Below are 23472 nucleotides of genomic sequence, written 5' to 3'. Positions count from 1 at the left end.
CCGCCCGCCTCGGCCTCCCAAAGTGCTGGGATTACAGGCGTGAGCCACCGCGCCCGGCTTAAACACTGCTTTTAAAGAACTTATAAGTTTCTCAAGCATGTTCCATTTTCTAATTTTGGAACTTGCCTCTAATTATATTCAAAACTTGATGATAGTACTGTCCTTCTCCCAAATGTCCTCTTTAAATATATCTTGTTTTCCCCAATTATAAAATACATGTTTATTGAAAAACATTTAACATACAGAAAAATAAAACCTAAACAGTATAGTTTCCTCATTTCACTTTTTCCTAAGTGGAGGTTTCATGTCGGGATCAAATTCCATCAAAAGAAATGGAAGCCTTACTTATTTCTTCAATTATCATGCATCTTGTACAACTGATAACAACTGGAAGAATTTTTAGTGTAACACTTTTAGAATCCTACACTAGGTAAATCTTCACAAGGTAAAAGGATAAGAAGAAACTTGCAGCTTTGTGGTCTGGCCTACTCTGAACTTGCATAGAATTCTTCAAATCTTTTAAATTCCTTTCAGAAAATTTCACTGAAACAATAAAGGACTTAGCAATTTATAAAACCACTGTCAGATTCCACCTGAAGTGGATGCCATGGTGTGGGTGCAGATCCCCTTCAGGACCAAGGCACGTGATCCTCCAGCTTCTGGGGAGTGCTAGCTATTGACAACTCACCTCTGAGTTCCCTCTTGGACTTGCCCTCTGTTGAAAGGCACTGTCTTGCTTAAGGCTATGCCCCTCCCTGGAGAAGCCAGTATGCAATGGCTGGCTCTTGCCTCAGGCGAGCATGACTCCAAAGTCCCAGCTCCAGAAGTCCCTGTGGGATTGACTGAACCTTTCTTCTCCTTCTGCCCAATCCTGCTGCATTTGCTTCCTCACAGGTGCTGTTCCTAAGGGCATTTTCTAATCTCCTACATGAAATCTGTAAGTCTGTTTCCCAGGGAAACAGGCTTTCCCCAAAACAAATCTTTCCCAACCTAAGAAATGTTCTCATTTAATTAACTCATTATATATCACAGTGTTTCTGTAATACAGTAACAAAGCATTAAAAATATAGATGTCCCTGTTTTAAGCCCAACTCTCAAATGCTGAGTTTGCTTTTGTACAACTGATACATGTCAGCATGAAATATAAGAAAGAATGTAAGAGCTTTAGGGCCTGAAAGTATGAGTTCAAATCAATTTATAGCATTATGACCCTGAGCAGGCTACTTAATCTCTCTGAGCTCCAGTTTCCCCATCTGTCAAGTGGAATGATAACAGCAAATGAACAGTGTGACTATGAGAACTGTATGAGATGCTGTATACCTGGAGTTTTCAACAACTGACCCCTGCTTCAACCCATGATGTCCGAAGTGGAAGTAGAAATCCAAACTGACTCCCTGTCCTTGAAGAGATCATTATATTACTGGGGCTAGCAGGCGGCTTATTTAGAAATGTACAGGTAGGATCATGGACCATGTGACAAGTGCTGAAAGAGCCAAACAAAATGCTTCAAAAGCTGGAGGAAGGAGGATCTAACCCAGACTGTAAGCATCTGACTAGGGAGGTAATATTTGAGCTGAATAATGAATAGGACAAATTCATCAAAAGGGGGAGAACAAAAGAGCATTCTAAGGAAAACAAAGAACATTTTTAAAGGTAGGAAGCATTAAATGTTATTGTGCATACGGAATATGAAATTGTACAGTTTGTTTTATTATGTTTTAAAGTAGTTCTTTTTTTTAAATTTAGTTTTTATTTTTTTATTTTTATTTTTATTTTATTATTATGTTTTAAAGTCGTTCTTTTTTTTAAATTTAGTTTTATTTTTTTATTTTATTTTATTTTATTATTATTTTTTTTGAGGCGGAGTCTCACTCTGTCCCCCTGGCTAGAGTGCAGTGGCGCAATCTCGGCTCACTGCAAGCTCCGCCTCCCGGGTTCACACCATTCTCCTGCCTCAGCCTCCCTAGTAGCTGAGACTACAGGCGCCCGCCACCTCGCCCGGCTAGTTTTTTGTATTTTAGTAGAGACGGGGTTTCACCGTGGTCTCGATCTCCTGACCTTGTGATCCGCCCGCCTCGGCCTCCCAAAGTGCTGAGATTACAGGCGTGAGCCACCGCGCCCCGCCTAGTTTTTATTTTTATAGAGACAGAATCGCACTATGTTGCCCAGGCTTGTCTCAAACTCCTAGCCTTGTGAGCCTCCCACCTAAGCCTCCCAAAGTCCTGGGATTACAAGCATTAGCTACTGCGCCCAGCCTAAAATTAAAGAGTTTAGCTGACGTGTGTATGGTGGTGGTTTAAGGCAGGAAGTCGAATGGTTTTGGGGGTATATGAAAGAGTCTGGGTTTCATTTTCTAAGGGACAGGGGACCACTGAAGATTTTAAGCTGGGAGGCATCATGACTAGATCTAGGTGTTAAAGACTTCTGGTTTAAGGTGGCTCCTTGAAACTTTCTAATAGAACTTTAACATTTAACAACAAATTAAATTTTAAAAAGTAAACATTCACCTAAAACCTACAAACATGGCATATAATGATATAAAATTTAAAATCTGGTGATTAAGAAACAGAATATTATGGATAGAGCTAAGCATAGGAAGGCTCAGAGTCTAATCTCCTTCCCCAACTAAACTGGTAAAATGACATTTTTGAGAATTCTATTATTCCTAAATCTGAAGGAAAGCAACAGAAGAAGTATCTTTCCCTTTTTCTTTTTCTGAACAGAAATGAGAAAAAACTGCAGGGGAACAAACAGGTGACCAGGACTGACTGACATAAGGAAAGGTTCCAGGATGTTACAGGATGCCTTGTGACTAATTCCCAGTACCTGTGGATGTAGCCTTATCTGGAAACACAGTCGAGGACTACTTATGATGGGGTTATGTCACAATAAACCCGTTGTTAGTTGAAAATGCATTTAAATAGGGACACACCAATTTGAATGATGATAGATTTCTCATCTAAAACCAGAGGCCAGAAGGAAGTGGCACAATATTTTCAAGTACTGAAAGAAAATTATCAACTACAAATTCTATATCCTGAAACAATTCTCAAGGAGTAAAGGAGAAATAAAATATTCTGAGATGACAGAAAACTAAAAGAATTTTCTCTAACTCAAAGATTGTCTAAAAGAAATTGTTCAGACAGAAAAGGGAAGATTAAAGGAGGACTCTCAGAGCATCAGGACTGAGGACAATAGCATGGAGGAAGAAACAGTGGAAAGAGTTTGAGAAATGGGCATGTATGATAAACTATTATTTCCTCATGCAGTTTATAAATTATGCTTGATGATTAAAATAAAAATTATAATACTATGATATCCAAGAAAGTAGTATTTAAAAGTAGGGAAGATAAAGGTCTGTATATGGTCACTATCCAATCCCTTTCCCTCCAAAATCAAAATGAAAGCAAAATTTTCACACTTCACTTAGAGTGATAGAATACTGATACCAGTAGACTGTTGTAAGTCATACATGTATGTTGTAACACCTAGAGAAACAACTACAAAAATCATACAAAAATACCTGAAAACACTAAAAATAAATCAAGATGGAATCCTAAAATATATTTAAGTAACTTTCAGGAAGGCAAGAAAAGAGAAATGGAGGAATGAAAAGCAGGAGAAACAAATAGAAAACAAATAATAAAATGACAGAGTTGAATGCTGGCATATCAAAAATTACCTTCATTGTAAGTGACGTAAATATCCAATCAATGGACAGAGGCTGAGAGAGTGGATAAAAAATTATAACCCAACTATTTCTTCCTTATAGGAAACTCACTTTAAATTTGACAAGGTAGATTAAAAACAAAAGGATCAAAACAGATATACTCTGCAAACATTAATCAATTTGACTTAATTGGCTTTCCTTCACGTGGCAAAAAATGTGACTTTCAATCTCAAAAAAAAAAAAAAAAAAAAAAAATGTATTTAATACATTTAACCTACTGAGCATAGAGCTTAGCCTAGCCTACCTTAAATGTGTTCAGAACACTTATATTAGCCTACAGTTGAGCAAAATAATCTAACACAAGGCCTGTTTTATTAAAAAAAAAAAGTGTTGAGTACCTCATGTAATGTACTGCATACTGTACTGAAAGTGAAAAAGAATGGTTGTAAGGTACTCATGTTTTGTTTTCAGACCATTATAAAGTCGAAAAATCCTAAGACAGGCTGGGCACAGTGGCTCAAACCTTTAATCCCAGCACTTTGTGATGCTGAGGCAGGCAGATTGCCTGAGCTCAGGAATTCAAGACCACCCTGGGCAACATGGTGAAACTCCGTCTCTACTAAAATACAAAAAATTAGCCGGGTGTGGTGGCACGTGCCTGTCGTCCCAGCTACTCGGGAGGCTAAGGCATGAGAATTGCTTGAACTGGGGAGGAGGAGGTTGCAGTGAGCTGAGATCGCACCACTGCACTCCAGCCTGGGCAACAGGGTGAGACCCTACCTCAAAAAAAGAAAAAAAGATGAGGTCATATGTGTAGGGTCCAGCCCTACAGGGCTTAGAGGGTGTTCTCCCCGTGTGCGGAGATGAGAGATTGTAATAAAGACATAAGACAAAGAGATAAAGAGAAAACAGCTGGGCCCAGGGGACCACTACCATTAAGACGCAGAGACCGGTAGTGGCCCGGAACGGCTGGGCTCGCTGATATTTATTGCATACAAGAAAAGGGGGCAGGGTAAGGAGAGTGAATATTCTAAGTGATTGATAAGGTAAAGCAAGTCACATGATTACAGGACAGGGGGCCCTTCCCTTTTAGGTAGCCGAAGCAGAGGGAAGGCAGCATACATATGTCAGCGTTTTCTTCTCTGCACTTACAAGAAAGATCAAAGACTTTAAGACTTTCACTATTTCTTCTACTGCTATCTACTACAAACTTCAAAAAGAAACCAGGAGTATGGGAGGAGCATGAAAGTGGACTAGGAGTGTGACCACTGAAGCACAGCACCACAGGGAGGGGTTTAGGCCTTCGGATGATGGCGGGCAGGTCTGCATAACATCCAGCCTTCCACAAGAAGCTGGTGGAGCAGAGTGTTCCCTGACTCCTCCAAGTAAAGGAGACTCCCTTTCGCGGTCTGCTAAGTAACGCGTGCCTTTCCAGACACTGGCCTTACTGCTTGACCAAGGAGCCCTCAAGCGGCCCTTATGTGGGCATGACGGAAGGCCCACCTCTTGCCTTCTAGGTCACTTCTCACAATGTCCCTTCAGCACCTGACCCTATACCCACCGGTTATTCCTAGGTTATATTAGTAATGCAACAAAGAGTAATATTAAAAGCTAATGATTAATGTTTATAATAATGATTGCTAATTGTCCATGATGATCTCTTTATCTAATTTGTATTATGACTATTCTTATTCTATTTTATTATACTGAAAGAGTTTGTACCTTCAGTCTCTTGCCTCAGCACCTGGGTAATCCTCCGCCCACACATATGGGTAGGCTCTAATATAATGAGTGGAGCCCTAATACACGGGGAAATTTAGACACAGACATGTACATTGGGAGAACACCATCTTACAATGAAGGCAAAGCTGGAGGCGAGATATCTACAAGCCAAAGAATGCCAAAAAATGCCAGCAAATCACCAGAAGCAAAAGAGAGAGACACTGAACAGATTCTCACAGCCTCAGAAGGAATTAACCCTGCCAACACTTTGATCTTGGATTTCCAGCCTCCAGAACTGTGAGACAACAAATTTCCGTTGTTAAAGTCCCCTGTCTATGGTTCTTTGTTATAGCAAGTAAATACACAGCATTACTCACTGAACTGGGAAAAACGATCTAGAACCAGAGACATCTTCCAGGGATATATACTGTATCACGAATAGAAACTCAAATATCCAGCCCTCACACTGTAACTAAGAGAGGAGAAAAAAAATTAATCTTGGATAAGCAGAGAGTCATGAATTACACTGAGTCATGGCGCCGACCTTCCCACTTTTTTATTTTAGTGTAAGTCCAGTGTTTTATTTCCTACAAATCTACCTAACATTTTTTTTCTATTTCATAGCACTCATACAATGGTTTCTCTTACATGCACACACACATTGATTCACTAATTGTTGAATGCAACTAATATTTTATCAAATTTGATACAAATTGTACAAATTGTAAGAATTACATCATTACAGTGAATTACATAATATGTTCCTGAAAATAGCAAGCAGAAAAGATGATTATCACTTTTTCTTTATTCTAAGATGCAGTCTCGTTCTGTGGCCCAGGCTGGAGTGCAGTGCTGCGATCTCAGTTCACTGCAACCTTCGCTTCCCAGGTTCAAGCGATTCTCCTGCCTCAGCCTTCCGAGTAGCTGGGATTACAGGTGTGTGCCACCACATCTGGCTTATTTTTATATTTTTAGTAGAGAAGGGGTTTCGCCATGTTGGCCAGGCTGGTTTCGAACTCCTGACCTCAGGTGATCCACTCACCTCAGCCTCGATTAGTATATGTTAACAAAAAAATCAAATGAAATATGAAAGTAGTCAATATTTGAGTGCCTAAGGACCTTGTCCCACAGAGTTCTAAAACTCAGCAGCCAGTCTCAGGGCCCGCTCATAGTACTCTAGAGATTCATTCATGTTTCCTTTCAATTTGTACAGAAACCTAAGGAGGCTTAAGCTTTCCAGATCTAACGCATTTCTCTGAAGTTTCCTTAAAACCAATTTATCCAAAGAATTGACCCTTTTATCCCTTGAAAAAGATGCCTTTTCTATTTGTATTGCTTTTAAATAAGGGATAATTGCACTGACATCAGATTTCTTTTGAAATTCCTGAAATCTACCACAGTGCAAATATATGTCTTGCATTATTTCTTCTACCACTGGTTTCATGCATAACACTTTTTGAAAAGTGTCTTCAGCTTTTCTGTGATTGCTTGCTTCTACATACATTCCTGCCAGGTCTATACAGGCAACCTCAAATGTGGGCTTTTGTTCCACAGCAGATTGAAGATGAAATGTGGCTGATCTGATCATTTTGTCTACCTTTTCTCTGTTCTGCCGTCTAGGCTGCCTGTTGGTAGCTTCCTTCATTTGGATCTTTTGTGCCCTGTCACAAAGCCCTATATGGTGAGGCAGGAACGCAGAAGTGGGAGTTGCCTGCAAGGAGGTTTTTAAGAGCTCAAGAGCTTCATCCACAAATCCTTCTCTTCAGTAATGGCTGCATATCCAAAGACAAAGGTCTGCGTGGACATATTGGCCAGAGCTGCTTCAGTGCACTTTTCTCCTTCAGCTTCCTGTCCTTCATCCCGAAGCTTCAGGGCAAGGAGAACCTTACTATATGCATCATCTACATGTAGCCTGACAGCCTGCCTTAGGGTAGGCAAAGAAAATGACTTGCGATCCCCTGTTGCTAATTTAAAGCCATCCAGGTGGTGATGGCATACCCAGTGTTGAGTTCATGGTTTTCAGCATCCACTGACAGATCCTTTACAAAGCAGGCCTTGGCCTGTTCATAATTCTTTCCTCCACATTTCAGCAAGGCCCATTCTTCCTCACAGTCCATCTCTGGACATTCCACTCTGTAACAGAAAGGATTTGAAAACTTCTTGCAAATGTTCTCTACCTTGTCCAGGTAAGTCTGGGTTTCTGCCAGTCTGCCCATGTGGTAATACACCCAGGCAAAGTTGCCCCAGGTTACTAGACTTCTCACATCTAACTGATTGGCATGTTCTTTCTGGATTAAGTCTTCAGCTTCTTTCAAGTTCTCCAGCACTTCCTCATTCTGGCCTTTCAGGTGTTTCACATAGGCTAGTAGGTTGTGTATTCCCACACTGAATTTAGTGTCTAGAAACCCAATCTGGTCCAAGACTCTGTTTACCAAATCAAGCATTTCATCATCTTTAATTGATACCTCCCATGTAAAGTGACATCTTAACTGCTCCAGACTATCCTTGACCCGATGATCATCAGCATTTTTACTCATGGTTGCTGTGAACTAGGCAGCAGTTCTGTAGTGGTCTAGCCAGACTCCTCTGACATCTAGGCCTCCTCACTTTTTCTTCTCCCCCAACACCTTGCCTTGGGGCCAAGAGCTAATCTCGTGTTAGTCCCCATAACAAGCACAGGCTTCCCCATAAATATATACACCTGCTATATACACACAAAAATTAAAACATTTAAAAAAGGCAGCACAGGCTCTCGGTCATCCCAAATTCCCTGGATTCCGTTTCCAGGCTTTGGATGTGGCCTTTCTGGGCACCATCTCTCCTCCTACCTCTCCATCTCCTGGAATCCTTTCACTGGGGCCTCTGGAACTCAGTAAGATCTCCACTACCCTCACCCTTTCCTGCAGGTGCTCTCACTGCCGTCTTGTTGCAACAAACCTGATTCTTGTCTGCCGGCACAGTTGCCCTTGCAGACCTTGTGCTACTGGAGGCTGAGATGAGGCAGATGTCTTCCTCATGCTTCACTGCTGCTCCTCCCACTCTAAAAACACTCAGTTTCGAATCTCATGTTATCAGACTCTGTCATTCGTTACCGTTCCTTGCTACAGGCATCCATTGACCCCAGCTCACTCATTCCCTTTCATTTCTTGAAGATTTTAACTCATAACTCACTGTTATTCTGTCATCACGATGGTCTTGTGTCCTGGAAATTTCAGTAGCCTCACAGGCAATCCTTCCAACACTCTGTTGCTCCCAAGTTCCTTGTTTTCTTCTTAAATGGTCATGTCCTCTATTTTCCATTGGTAACTCACTCCAGTGGACATATCCAAGACTTTTATTTCCAATAACTCCATTTCCCCCAGAATCTCAATTTAAAGTACCTCCTTCTTCAACCACCTACCTTTGATCTGCCCAGTTCACTCCCTCTAAAACCCTAACTCAAACCCACTGGGGCCTACAATCAACTTTTCTTATCTCCTGTTCATTGATCCACATTCCTCTAATGTCTCTTCTTTGCTCTGCATTGTGTCCAAGGTCAATTATTTAGATCCTCCTTTTGCATATACCCCCAGATTCTTTGCCCTTCTTGCTTTGCATTACTTACCCAGCTAAACTACAGACTTGGTTAAATTCTCCTTTCCAACTACTTCATGCCCACACCATCAGAGCTGAACACGTCTGAAAAAATATCACACAACTACAATATATTCACGAACATTAAACCTCCAGTGGGCCCTGGCAGTCATGATGTACTTACTTAGCCCATTTACTCTACCACTTTCTTTTTTTTTTTTTTTTTTGAGACAGTCTCGCTCTGTCACCCAGGCTGGAGTGCAGTGGCGCGATCTCGGCTCACTGCAAGCTCCGCTTCCTGGGTTCATGCCATTCTGCCTCAGCCTCCCGAGTAGCTGGGACTACAGGCGCCTGCCACCACGCCCAGCTAATTTTGGTATTTTAGTAGAGAAGGTGTTTCACTATGTTAGCCAGGATGGTCTCGATCTCCTGACCTCATGATCCACCTGCCTCGGCCTCCCAAAGTGTGGGGAATACAGGCGTGAGCCACCGCGCCTGACCCCCTTTTCTTCATTCCGACTCTCAGCTGATGATTTTGTGCCCTGTTTCAGCGAGGAAACAGAAGCAATCAAAAGAGGTCTGCCACAAGTTTCCTCTTGTATATCAACTCTTCCACTGGTATCTGTACCTACGTACTTTACTCTTTTTTCCTGTGATGACAGATGAACAGTCTCTACTGCTGGCTAAGGCCAATCTGAACAGAGCCTCTGGAGACCATAGCACATAGTATCTGAGAACAGTGCCCTACAGCTGTTCCTGCTTTGCTTCCATCTTGCATTTTACCTTCTTTATTGGATCTTTCTCATTAGCATACAGTATCTCATCAGTATGCTATTAGCACTTTCTTCTGAAAAAGCAAATGTTCTCTTGATCCCAATTCCCCTTCTGGCTACTGATTAATTTCTCTTCTTCTCTTAAAGCAAAAATCCTCGAAATACCTATATTCACTATCATTCCTCCTTTCCCTCCATTTCCTTTGCACCACTTCAGTCCACTGAAAGTGCTCCTCCACGGTGTTAAAGCCAATGATCAGTTCTTGGTCCTCACTTCATTATCAATTCTATGAAATAGCATTGGGCAGACTTAACCACTCTCACTACTCGACAATTTTTTTCTTCTCTTGGCTTTCAGCATACCTCATTCTTTCCAGCATTCCTCCAACCTCTCTGGCCATTCCTCTATTTCTTTTACTGATTCCTATATTGACATTTATATTTATATTTCCCTGCTTCTAAGTATAAAAAGCTTCAATCAGGTCTTCGATCTCTTCCCTCTCTATCTACTCCCATGCCCACAGTGACTTCATCCAGTCTCACGGCTTTAAATGTCCCCTGTATGGCCGGCCGGGCGCAGTGGCTCACGCCTGTAATCCCAGCACTTTGGGAGGTCGAGGCGGTGGATCACGAGGTCAGGAGATTGAGACCATCCTGGCTAACATGGTGAAACCCCAACTCTACTAAAAATACAAAAAAAATTAGCCAGGCGTGGTGGCGGGTGCCTGTAGTCCCAGCTACTCCAGAGGCTGAGGCAGAAGAATGGCGTGAACCCGGGAAGTGGAGCTTGCAGTGAGCCGAGATCGTGCCACTGCACTCCAGCCTGGCGACAGAGCAAGACTCCGTCTCAAAAAAAAAAAAATGTCCCCTGTATGTTGAGGACTCCCAAATTCATATTCAGCCATTCCTCTGAACAGACTCCTATGTAACCATCAAGCAGACGTTTCTACTTAAATTCCTAATAAGCATCTAAAACTTAACTGTCTAAAACTGAGCTCCTGAACTTCCCCAAATACTTGCTTTTCTTTCAGTCTTTCCTTCTAAGTGGCAGTTCCATTCTTCCCAATGCTCAGACCATCCTGCACTGTCCCCCTACCTTCAAAATACAACAATAATCTGACTGCTTCTCACCACTTACACTGCTTTTGTTTGGTTCATCTTCATCTTTTGCATAAGTGCTTGAAAGAGCCTCCAAATGGCTTGTTTGTACTCTTGCGCCCCCTACAGCCTATTCTCAACACAGCGGCCTGAATGATCCTGTGAAAACCTGTCAGACTGTGTCCCCCCACCTGGAATCTTCCTGTGACGTCCTGTCATCACAGGAAGTTACAGTTCACACAAGGACCCCTACACAACCTGGCTCTTCACTGCCTCTGTCCCTGGCTGTTACTTCTCACTCTCTGGTCTCTGCCAGTGCTCAACGGTACACTAGGCATGATCCTGCTGCACCACGACTTTTGTAATTGCCTGGAAAGCTCTTCCCCACATGGCCACATGCCTCACCTCACTCACTCAATTCCTTCAAGTTTCACTCAAATGTCAACCTTCCAGGGAGGTCTCTCTCCTCACCTCTCAATCTAAAATTACATCCCTCTCTCTTCCCTAACATTACCCTCCCACCCACTTAATCTTTTTTTTCTGAGCACTAAAAAAAACTATACACATTTATGTTACTTATTTCTTTGTTTGTACTCTCCCTCCCCCAACCTCATAATGTAAGCTCTATGAGGGTAGGGATTCTATCTGTTTTGTTAATTGCTATGTACCCAGCACTTAAAACAGTGTCTGGTACATAACAGTCATTAAATAAATATCAATGAATTAAATAAACAAAAGTTATCCACCTTCTATAATAACAATAAAATGTGTGAAAAGAGTCACCCAAATATGATCAAGACGAAATAAAATGGCATGGGAACAATGTGGCTTACTAATATAATATAGTCAAAGAAAACCCCACAAGCACTAAAACATAACTAACCAAACACAAACACATTTAAAAAATGAGAAAACTTAACAAAGCAAAAGAGAAAGAACAAAACTCCTAAGAAAACAAAACTTAACAAATAGAAGAAAACTCTTGAATTCTTCACAATAGGTTCATGCTGTTGAACTTAGTAAGACCATATATTCAATAAAATAAAAGCCTGACTCTGAGATAATAAACAGTCCTGTACAATGAGAAGTAGAGTGATGGCCAAAGCAATAAATTGAGGACATCAATATAACATCACAATGGGATAAACACATACATTAGAAATAGTAAGAAAACATAAATTGCAGAAAATAAAATTAAGGACGATTTCTATAAAATTAAGTAGCACAGACTGGGATGTAAACTGTTACCTCTGAAATAATATCGAATTGCTTTTCATTAAAAATCTGAGGTTCCAAGAGGCTTACTTTCAGATCACTAGCTAGCAAATTTGCCAACTGGTAGCTCCAACTAATCATAACAGATTTTAAAAGACAATGTTTTTCAAAAGAATAAACAAAAAAATTAAATACATTGTGCATTACCTGTTTTTTTCACAACAGAAACTACAAATCCTATTAGGTCCACCTCAGAACAAGAGGGCTGAAAGTTTGGATCTAAAAATTTGCTGAAGTGAAGGGGCTCCCGTGGCTGGTAAACCTGAAATAAAATTTCATCTGAAACCTACAGGAAACAAAACAAAAATTCAATATATGGAGATTTCATAAACTAACAAGCACTTATCAAAACCGAAAAATCACACTGAAAGGTTTGTACCGGTAGTTGTTGATACTGAGTTTTTTTTGTCGCTGCTAACTGGATGTTAGCTCTTCCAGATTTACTTTTAGATTTTGAAGTTGCAAGATGATAAATTCTATATCTCTTTCCTTCTGTTAACAGAGAATATAAATCTGATGATGGACGCCAAATACTCAAAATAACTGTTTAGAGAAAGATGAGAAAGACACAATGGAAGAAGTGATTATCATTTAAATTTTTGTTTCAAAATAAATACAGATCATCTTTTATATTGTCTCTTTGTAGGTGTTGGTGGTTTTTGCTTCTCTGTTATAAACTAACTTTATACTTTATCTGGATTTATAATCATTTTGTTAGTAAGGCCATTTTTTAACTTAATAAAACTGATAAAAACAAAGCATTTACACACTCACCTGAATCTTTTTCTTTTTTTGAATAGCTTACAATACGCAACTTCCACATGGTTGTGACATCTCTTGATAAACCTTGTTCCTTTTGTTCAGCAGATTCCATGGCCTTCCTGATTTCCAACTGGATCTGAGCTTGTTTCTTATCATTCAACATTTGCCTGTGATTATTCAAGGCTTTTAACTGCTCTTCACTGAAATAACCCTGTGACCATTTAAGATATTGGAATAAAAAGCAATTAAAACAAAAAAGTCCCATCATTGTAACTGGATCGCTTTAAACGGGACAAATACAACAAAATTAGAGCTCATCTTCAGGGTGTGGTTAATGTAATCAGTTTCTCACATAGTATTCTCAGGTGCCTCAAACTGTTAATAATTCTGTTTCCCTAAGGCAAAAATGATCCTCCAATTATAAATATACTCTAATAATCATAATCATCACCAGCTGCATTACAGATGGCTAACATTTGAATGCTCATTATTTTGAGAAATAGATTTATGTGTAGTAAATGTACTAATTCATTTAATCTTCACAACAATCCATGAGGTAGGTAATATCATTGTTTCCATGTTGTAGGTAAAACTGAGGCACAAAGAGAACAACTAATTTGCACAAACCACATAGGCAGAGGTTGGCCCCAGAACTCTGATTCTTAGCCCTGGGAGTATAATTTCATTAACTGTTAAATAGTAGACACAATTTAAAACAGATATGTACTAAACATACTTTTATGTTTGCCTCTACACTTCTGTCCTACTCACTTTAGCAAATTTCTACCTGTACCTCTTGGGAATCTTGACCCAGTGTAACAAAAATAAACAGACAAATCAATAAACAAATAAAACAGGAAATGGAATTTAGACATGTAACATATCAGACTGCTGCTACACTTTAGGATATTATACATCTTAATATCCTAATCTATACTGGGAAGGGAGACTATCCAATCTCTGTATCTTATGGAGGTATAGAGATTCTAAATATGCAGGCAGTGTTTAAACCATTTTGTTGTAAAACCTGATTTCAGAAGGCCAACATTCAACATTGTTACTGAAAACAAATTCTAACAGGACTGTTTTAAAAATGGATGCCTATGTTCTCCTCAAAGAATTACAAAGATAACTTTAAAAAAGTAAAATCTCATAGACTCATAGGCACTTAGAACCCTAAAGATAACCTACTCTTAGGTTTTCCCTTGATAGAAGGTGGAAATGAAGTCCTAAGAAATACATTACTTGTCCAGTTACAGAGTGGCTGGGCAAGGCCCTACTCCAACTCTTATTCTGCTCCCTTATGTCCAGACAAAAAAAATTGTTAAATTCTGTGGATGAAATTAAAGCTGTCTTCATGATGATACATAGAATGCACAAGCTTTGACAAATAATATTATAAAAGATAGAGGCAAATAATTTTTCAAGAAAGAATCATAAAGCCTTCATTTTCAGACCTGCAGCAAGTATACTCACAAATTTTAAAACTGGACTCACTTCTCACAGGGAGAATCCAAATTGTAACATTTCAGAACAGGAGGGAATTTTACTCAGTACAGCACTGCTTACATTACTGATGAAATATTGTTTATTTTGTAGTCCCACTATTTAAGAAATTCAAGGCTATATTCACAAGATTTATTAAGTCATGAAATAAATGAAATTAATCAATTAACAACCAGTAGTTTTGGTAAAATATTTGCTCCTTCCTATCTAACAAACTAATCTTAGAATTTGAATTTTTTTAGGTATCTAACGTCTAAATATTTAGGAGGTAGCTTAATATATAAAATTATGTTCTAATAATAGTAACTAACATTTATATGGAACTTTTATATAGATTATTTATTTGATCCTAAAACAATATTTTATGCCCATTTAATAGCTTTTTTTTTGAGACGGAGTTTTGCTCTTGTTGCCCAGGCTGGAGTGCAATGGCATGACCTAGGCTCACTGCAACCTCTGCCTCTCGGATTCAAGCAATTCTCCTGTCTCAGCCTCCCGAGTAGCTGGGATCATAGGCATAAGCACCACGCCTGGCTAATTTTGTATTTTTAGTAGAGACGGGGTTTCACCATGTTGGCCAGGCTGGTCACGAACTCCCGACCTCAGGTATTCTGCCCGCCTCGGCCTCCCAAAATGCTGGGATTACAGGCGTGAGCCACAGTGCCCGGCCAGCTATTTTATTCTCATTTACTTTGTTAATCAAATGAGAGTGCCACGATTCTAAAGCCTATGCTACTTCTAACAATTTAGAGCTTCTGAAACATTTCCACCGAAGTACCCTTAGGGTAGAGGATTATCAAGTACACTCCAGATAGGACTTGAGAAACAGCTAAGAACATGGAAACTAAGCCATTACTTTGCAGATATTTGTTTTATCTTAAAAATAAAAATGTTTTTTTGCTTCAGAGTACAGGAGAGACAAAAATAAAACAAACAAGTTTTGCCTGTATTTTAAACCAAATTTATTTAATATATAAAATTCTAGAACCCTCCCATCCTCTACTTGGTATAGAGTTGAAAACGTACCACCACACTGGTTTGGCACATCACTGAAAATCCCAGAAATGTACACATCCCTTTTGAGAAATGCAGTATTTCAACATACTCCTTCCCGTGATGGCCAGAGAGTCTAAAATAGCTTCCCACTTTGAATAATCATCAAGCCTCATTATATGTCCTGTTACTCTCTCACCTCAAGGTAAGCTGGGTCTGCTGCATTCTTCACTGCTTCGTAAAGCTCTGCACCATCTTGCAGAGCACGAACTTGCTGTCTTGTTAGTGCATGTGATGGTAAATATGGTTTTGTTGTGTTTTCTAAGAAAAAAAAAAGGATCATTAATTCACTAAACTGTAAATTTAAAGCAACTAAAACTAAAGAATCAAGCATAAAACACCCACAGAAGGGAGGTTTAAAAATAAGAAACTATATATCTGCTAAAAGTTTTTTCTCTCTTTTTTTTTTTGAGACAGGGTCTCAACTTGTCACCCAAGTTGGAGTGCAGTAGTGTGATCTTGGCTCATTGCAACCTCTGTCTCCTAGGTTCAAGTGATTCTCCTGTCTCAGCCTCCCGAGTAGCTGGGATTACAGGCACAGGCCAACACGCCCGGCTAATTTTTGCATTTTTGGTAGAGACAGAGTTTCACTATATTGGCCAGGCTGGTCTCAAACTCCTGACCACAACTGATCCACCCACCTTGGACTCCCAAACTGTTGGGATTATAGATGTGATCCACGACACCCGGCCTGCTGTAAGTTTTCTAGGAAATTTTGAAACTAGTGTACTCATGGTTTAAAAAAAAAAAAAAAAAAGTCATAGAGTTTAATTACAGTAATATATGAGTTAAGCATAGGTACATTTGTTTTAATGTATTTCACTTTACTGAGTTTCACAGATACTGCATTTTTTTTTTTAAACACAAATTGAAGGTTTGTGGAAACTATGTTGAGGAAGCCTATTGGTGCCATTTTTGCAACAGTATGTGCTCACTTCACGTTTCTGTCACAGAGCTCTGACAGAGATGTATAGAGTGATTAATGTTATTTTCATGCCTCCTAACACAATATCCATTCTGTGGCCCATGGATCATGGAGTCATTTCAACTTTCAAGTCTTATTATTTAAGAAACATGTCTTATAAAGAATAGCTGCTATAGTGATTTCTCCGATAGGTACGGGTAAAGTGAATTGAAACCTTTCAGAAACGATTCACCATTCTAGATACCATTAAGAACATTAGTGTTTCATGGGAAGACAAAATATCAACAATAACAAGTTTACCAGAAGTTGATTCCAACCCTCGTGGATGACTTTGGAGTAGGTTCAAGACTTCAATGGAGGAAGTAACTGCATACGTGGTGGAAATAGCAAGAGAACTAGAATTAGAAGTAAAGCTTGAAGATGTGACTGAATTACCGCAATGTCACATTAAAACTTAAATGATGAGGAGCTTCATAAATCTCATCTTGAACTGTAATCCTCACGTCGAGGGACGGACCTGGTGGGAGGTGACTGGATCACGGGGGCAGTTTCCCTCATGCTGTTCCGTGATAGTGAGGGAGTTCTCAAGAGATCTGATGGCTTAAAAGTGAGAGTTCCCCCGTACTCTCTTTCCTGCCACCCTGTGAAGAAGGTACTTGCTTCTCCTTAATCTTCCACTACGATGGTAAGTTTCCTGAGGCCTCCCCAGCCATGTGGAACTGTGAATCAATTAAACCTTTTTCCTTTACAAATTACCCAGTCTCAGGTATTTTTATAGCAGTATGAGGATGAACTAATAAAGAGAATTGGTACCAGGAGTGGGGTACTGCTATAACAATAACCTGAAAATGTGGAAGTGACTTTGTAACTAGATAACAGGCAGAGACTGGAACAGTTTGGAGGGCTTGGAAGAAGACAGGAAGATGTGGGAAAGTCTGGAACTCCCTAGAGACTTGTTGAATGGTTTTGACCAAAATTCTGACAGTGATATGGACAATGAAGTCAGGCTGAGGTGATCTCAGATGGAGATGAGGATCTCATTGGGAACTGAAGCAAAGGTCACTTTTGCTATGCTTTAGAGCAAAGAGACTAGTGGCATTTTGCCCCTTCGCTAGAGATCCATGGAATGTAGAACTTGAGAGAGATGATTTAGGGTATCCTGTGGAAGAAATTTCTAAGCAGCAAAGTGTTCAAGGTGTGATGTGGTTTTTTCTAGAAACACACAGTCACACGTGTTCACAAAGAGACGGTTTGAAATTGGAACTTATATTTAAAAGGGAAGCAGAGCATAAAAGTTTGGAAAATCTGCAGCCCGACCATGAAATAGAAAAGAAAAATCCATTTCCTGGGAAAGAATTCAAGCCATCTGCAGAAGTTTGCATAAGTAACAAGGAGACAAATGTTAATAGCCAAGACAATGGAGACAGTGTCTCCAAGGCATGTCAGAGATCTTCGCAGCAGGCCCTTCTATCACAGGCCTGGAGACCTAGGAGGGAAAAATGGTTTTGTGTGCTGGGCCCAAGGCCCCACTGCTCTGTGCAGCCATGGGACATGGCACCCTGCATCCCACTTGCTCTAGCTCCAGCCATTGATAAAAACGGCCAAGGTACAGATCAGGCCATTGCTTGAGACGGTGCAAGCCCCAAGCCTTGGTGGCCTCCATGTGGTGTTGGGCCTGTGAGTGTGCAGAAGACAAGAGGTGAGCTGTGGGAGCCTCTGCCTAGATTTCAGAGGATGTATGGAAGTGCCAGGATGTCCACGCAGTAGTCTGCTGCTGGGGCAGAGACCTCAGAGAACCTCTGTTAGCACAGTATGAGAGGGAAATTGGGAGGGAAATATGGGGTTGGAGCCACCCCACAGAGTCCTCACTGGGGAACTGCCCAGTGGAGCTGTGAGAAGAGGGCCATCATCCTCCACTGACAGCCTGCACTGTGTGGCTGTCACTCAATGGCAGCCCATGAAAGCAGATGCAGGGGCTGTAGCCTGCAGAGCCAAAGGGGCAGAGCTGCCCAAGGCCGTGGGAGACCATCCCTTATTCAGCATGCCCTGGATGTAAGACATGGAGTCAAAGGAGATTTTAGAGCTTTAATGACTGGCCTGGGTGCGATGGCTCACTTGAGGCTAGGAGTTTATTTTTTTATTTTATTATTTATTTATTTATTTATTTTTGAGACAGAATCTTGCTTTGTTGCCCAGGCTGGAGTGTAGTGGTGCGATTTGGGCTCACTGCAACCTCCGCCTCCCAGGTTCAAGCGATTCTCCTGCCTCAGCCTCCCAAGTAGCTGGGATTACAGATGCGTGCCACCACGCCCAGCTAATTTTTGTATTTTTCGTAGAAACAGGGTTTCACCATGTTGGCCAGGCTGGTCTTGAACTCCTGACCTCATGATCTGCCCACCTTAGCCTCCCAAAGTGGTGGGATTACAAGCGTGAGACACCACACCCAGCGAGGCTAGGAGTTTAAGACCAGCCTGGCCAACATGGCGAAACCCCATCTCTACTAAAAATACAAAAATTAGCTGGGCATGGTGGTGTACACCTGCAATCCCAGCTACTTGGGAGGCTGAGGCATGAGAATTGCTTGAAACAGGAGGCAGAGGCTGCAGTGAGCCAATATCTCTCCACTGCACTCTAGCCTGGACAACAGAGCAAGACCCTGTCTCAAAAAGAAAAAAAAAAGATTCAATGATTTCCTGGCTAGATTTCAGACTTGCATGCAGACTGTAGTTCGTCTGTTTTGGCCAATTTCTCCCACTTGAGATGGGAGCATTTACCCAATACCTGTACCCCCATTGTATCTTTTTTTTTTTGAGACGGAGTCTTGTTCTGTCACCCAGGCTGGAGTGCTGTGGCCGGATCTCAGCTCACTGCAAGTTCCGCCTCCCGGGTTCACGCCATTCTCCTGCCTCAGCCTCACAGGTAGCTGGGACTACAGGCGCCGCCACCTCACCCGGCTAGTTTTTTGTAGTTTTAGTAGAGACGGGGTTTCACCGTGTTAGCCAGGATGGCCTTGATCTCCTGACCTCGTGATCCGCCGGTCTCGGCCTCCCAAAGTGCTGGGATTACAGGCTTGAGCCACCGCTCCCGGCCACCGCCACTGTATCTTGGAAGTAACGAATTTGCTTTTGATTTTACAGGCTCATAGATGGAAGAGATTTGTCTTGTCTCAGATGAAGACTTTGGACTTTAATTTTTGAGTTAATGCTGGAATTAGTTAAGAATTTCAGGGACTGTTGGGAAGGCATGATTGGTTTTGAAATGTAGAAAGGACATGAGATTTGGGAGAGTCCGGGGCAGAATGATATGGTTTGGCTCTGTGTCCCTACCCAAATCTCATCTCAAATTGTAATCCCCATGTGTTGACGGAGAGATCTGGTGGTAGGTGACTGGATCATGGGGGTGGTTTCCCCCATGCTATTCTTGTGCTAGTGAGGGAGTTCTCACGAGATCTCATGGCTTAAAAGTGGCAGTTTACCCTGCACTCTCTCTTCTGCCACCTTATGAAAAAGGTATTTGTTTCTCCTTTGCCTTCTGCCATGATTGTAAGTTTCCTGAGGCCTCCTCAGCCAAGTGGAACTGTGAGTCAATTAAGCTTCTTTCCTTTAGAAATTACCCAGTCTCAGGTATTCCTTATAGCAGTGTGAGAACAGATTAATACAGAGCTGCTTCTTATGGATGAGCAAAGAAAGTAGTTTCTTGAGAAGGAATCTACTCCTCGTGAAGGTGCTGTGAATATTGTTGAAATGACAACAAAGGATTTAGAATATTACATAATACTCTGATAAAGCAGAGTTTGATAGAATTGACTCAAATTATGAAAGCAGTTCTACCATGGATAAAATGCTATCAAACAGCATTGCATGCTACAGAGAAATCTTTCATGAAAGGAAAAGTCAATCAATGTTGCAAATGCCCTTGTCTTATTTTAAGAAATTGCCACAACCGCCCCAACCTTCAGCAACTACCACTCTGATCATTCAGCAGGCATCAACATCGAGGAAAGATCCTCCACCAGCAAAAATATTACAACTCACTGAAAGCTCAGATGATCATTAGCATTTCTTAGCAATAAAGTATATTAAGGTATGTGCATTTTTCTTTAAGACACAATGCTACTACCACACATTTAAGAGATTACGCTATAGTGTAAACATTACTTTTTATATTTATGCTCTGGGAAGCCAAAATATTCATGTGATGTGCTCTACTGTAATATTTGCTTTACTGTGGTGGTCTATAATCAAATCCACAGTATCTCTGAGGTATGCCTGTAAATGATTTCATAATCACTTATTTATGAAAATAGTATGATCTAGTGATAATTTTAAGCAAATAGAATATAAGGAGCAATATTTCTGCAGATAACTATGGAACGATAAGTTCTATAGAACATGTTATATCTGCTATATAAATCATGAGGAAATGAAGAACATAAAATCTTCAGCAACAACAAAAGGGAGATATGAAAAAATAAAATTTATGTCATATAAACATAAAAACACCACGATTTTTAATATTAAAATTGACACCACAATAGGTCCTAGTTCCAGGCATCATAACACATGAAAACTAATAACTACAATGACAAAATGCCAAAGTCACATAATATAGGTAAGAATTCAGGAAAAATATTACAAATGGCTTAGGGAAAAATAATCTGGTATTTCTGCCCTTTATTGCTATCCTTTCTCTAATACCAAAAAAGAATACTCCAGATACTAAAATATAGTCAATTTATTACTCAAAATAAAACAATTTACTCATTAAAATGTTAAATTGAAAGTCTCTAAAACTTTGTTCTTATATTAGAAATAAAAATGTGTACCATATAACTCATTTTACCTTCATGTTCTTCAAATTCCTCTTGAATTTTAGTGAATAAGGCTTCCAGTCTCTTTTGTTGGGCCTCCACATATTTTGCTGCTTCCTTTTCTTCCTCTCTTTCATTGCGAAATATGTATAATCCAGATGATGTCTTCTCCATCCACTGTAACAATGTGTTACACACACCAAAAAAGTCATATATATAACTTTCAAATTAATTGTATCAGGTCAGGCATGGTGGCTCACGCCTGTAATCCCAGAATTTTGGGAGACTGAGGTTAGTGGATCACCTGAGGTCAGGAGTTTGAGATCAGCCTGACCAATATGGTGAAACTCCGTCTCTACCAAAAATACAAAATTATCTGGGTGGGGTGGCGCATGCCTGTAATCTCAGCTACTTGAGAGAGTGAGGGAGGAGAATCACTTGAACCCAGGAGGTGGAGGTTGCAGTGAGCCAAGATCACGCCATTGCACTCCAGCCGGGGCAAGAGACCGAAACTCCGTCACAAACAAACAAACAAACAAAAAAATAAAGTTTATCAAAAGAAAGAAATATATAAGTTTCAAGAATATATCATACCTGTATAGGGTATGCTCTTTGAATAATTACATCAACACAACCAACATTTCCTCCATCACTGAAAAGTGATGATAAGGGCAGAGGAAAAGGTCTAGGGTCAGGAAAGAATCCAAGTTTGGTATACCAGCGAGCAGGCCGAGTACTGTTAGCAGAAATCTGGACAAATTAATAAATATATGGATTTAGGAGTTAAATATGTATTCAACTCTATTACAGATATCATAAGTTTTCATTCTTTTAGAACTGCCTTAAAATATTCACTTTAAAAGTCTTAGGAAGATTAGTAAGACAGTAAGTAAAAAATGTATCAAAGTGAAAATATTTTCAAAAGAGAGTACTTCTCAAACATATTGTTTATACTGCTACAAGTTTTAATGCTATTTAAGTGTTTCTATTAGAAAACAGATAAAAGGAACTTCAATTTAAACATAATAGTTTAAAATACACTTATTCACCCAAGCTTCCTCAAAAAACCTACATGGACAAAGGCAACTAGAGAGAATAAGAAGTGAGGCATCACCAAAATTTTGGAAGCTAAGAATTTATGGAATGAGTAAATGACAAAGCAGCCTGAGAATGATTATGGTTAACACAAAGAGCAAATATTCATTGAACACTTACTAAGGTACCTGGCATAGTGTTAAGCACTTTACGTATATTAACAATTAATCTTTGGCCAGGCAAGGTGGCTCACGCCTGTAATCCCAACACTTTGGGAGGCTGAGGCAGGTGCATCACCTGAGGTCAGGAGTTCGAGATCAGCCTGGCCAATATGGTGAAACCCTGTCTCTACTTAAAAAAAAAAAAAAAGTAGCCAGGTGAGGTGGTGGGCGCCTGTAATCCCAGCTACTCGGGAGGCTGAGGCAGCAGAACTGCTTGAACCTGGAGGCAGAGGGTGCAGTGAGCTGAGATTGTGCCACTGCACTCCAGCCTGGGTGACAGAGTGCACCTCCGTCTCCAAAAAAAATAAATAAATAAAAGAAAAAGAAAAATTTTCTTCACAATAATCCTAAGACTCATCTCCATTTTACAGATGACGATAAAACTAAAGTGCATGTGAGAAACTATACAACTTGCCCAAGGTTATTCAGCCACCAAACTTGCTGTAAGGAGTTAATATGAAACAAAATAATTAAAGGAAAACACGCAGAAATTGGAGGCAACAGGTACTTGTGAAGGCTGGAGCATATGGTGGGGCTGAAAATAGGAAAAAATGGTTGACATTTTGTACAAAAGTAGTTGAAACACCAGATTTTCCTTCCTATCCCAAGTAGCCAGGTGGCTGTCCCTCCCTCATACTAAAAAAGAACCCAGGACCCTATTCTTGCTGCAGCATTAAAAAAAAAAAAAAAAGAAATGCAGGAGACTTTACTTTCTGGAGGGCTGAACCATACATACTGTGGACTCTGGAACACTGAGCAGACGCAGCCAGGGTGGGGGTGAGATGCTATTATTGAAAACAAAACTGAAATAAAATTTTTATGCTGAAAATGACTCTCCCTATTAATTTCCTTACTCTGCTCAATTCTCGGAACAGTCACTGATATTTGAGGGTCTCCTAGTTAACTAAATCACCACATTACTACCCTATGAGCTGACAAGCCTCACCACACATACAACTTGTGGATCAGTCAATGATCACCATTAAGGAAAGTCTCTAACCTGAGAGACTCAAACAGAGAAAGGTTTTCATTAAAAAAAAAAAAAAAAA

At 40.3% G+C, this 23472-nt stretch overlaps 1 protein-coding gene and 1 pseudogene across 1 annotated transcript in view; both read right to left on the bottom strand.

Moving 5' to 3' along the window:
- LOC108517532 (breast cancer type 2 susceptibility protein-like) overlaps positions 1-23472 on the bottom strand; it is a 39227-nt gene that overhangs the window by 9806 nt on the left and 5949 nt on the right. The window contains exons 2-8 of the mRNA XM_017855520.1: positions 21762-21917; positions 21200-21344; positions 16658-16723; positions 15572-15693; positions 12886-13084; positions 12491-12654; positions 12259-12397 (exon numbers count right to left, since the gene is read on the bottom strand). Coding sequence (XP_017711009.1) covers positions 12259-12397; positions 12491-12654; positions 12886-13084; positions 15572-15693; positions 16658-16723; positions 21200-21344; positions 21762-21917 — 991 coding nt within the window. The remainder of the gene's footprint in view (positions 1-12258; positions 12398-12490; positions 12655-12885; positions 13085-15571; positions 15694-16657; positions 16724-21199; positions 21345-21761; positions 21918-23472) is intronic.
- LOC108517533 (interferon-induced protein with tetratricopeptide repeats 1 pseudogene) lies at positions 6504-7929 on the bottom strand (annotated as a pseudogene).

Source organism: Rhinopithecus bieti, unplaced genomic scaffold, assembly GCF_001698545.2.
Source record: "Rhinopithecus bieti isolate Rb0 unplaced genomic scaffold, ASM169854v2 scaffold_41745, whole genome shotgun sequence".
Taxonomy (NCBI): Eukaryota; Metazoa; Chordata; class Mammalia; order Primates; family Cercopithecidae; genus Rhinopithecus; species Rhinopithecus bieti.
Note: the sequence above shows the minus strand (reverse complement) of the source record. Positions and strands in the feature narration are given on the sequence as shown.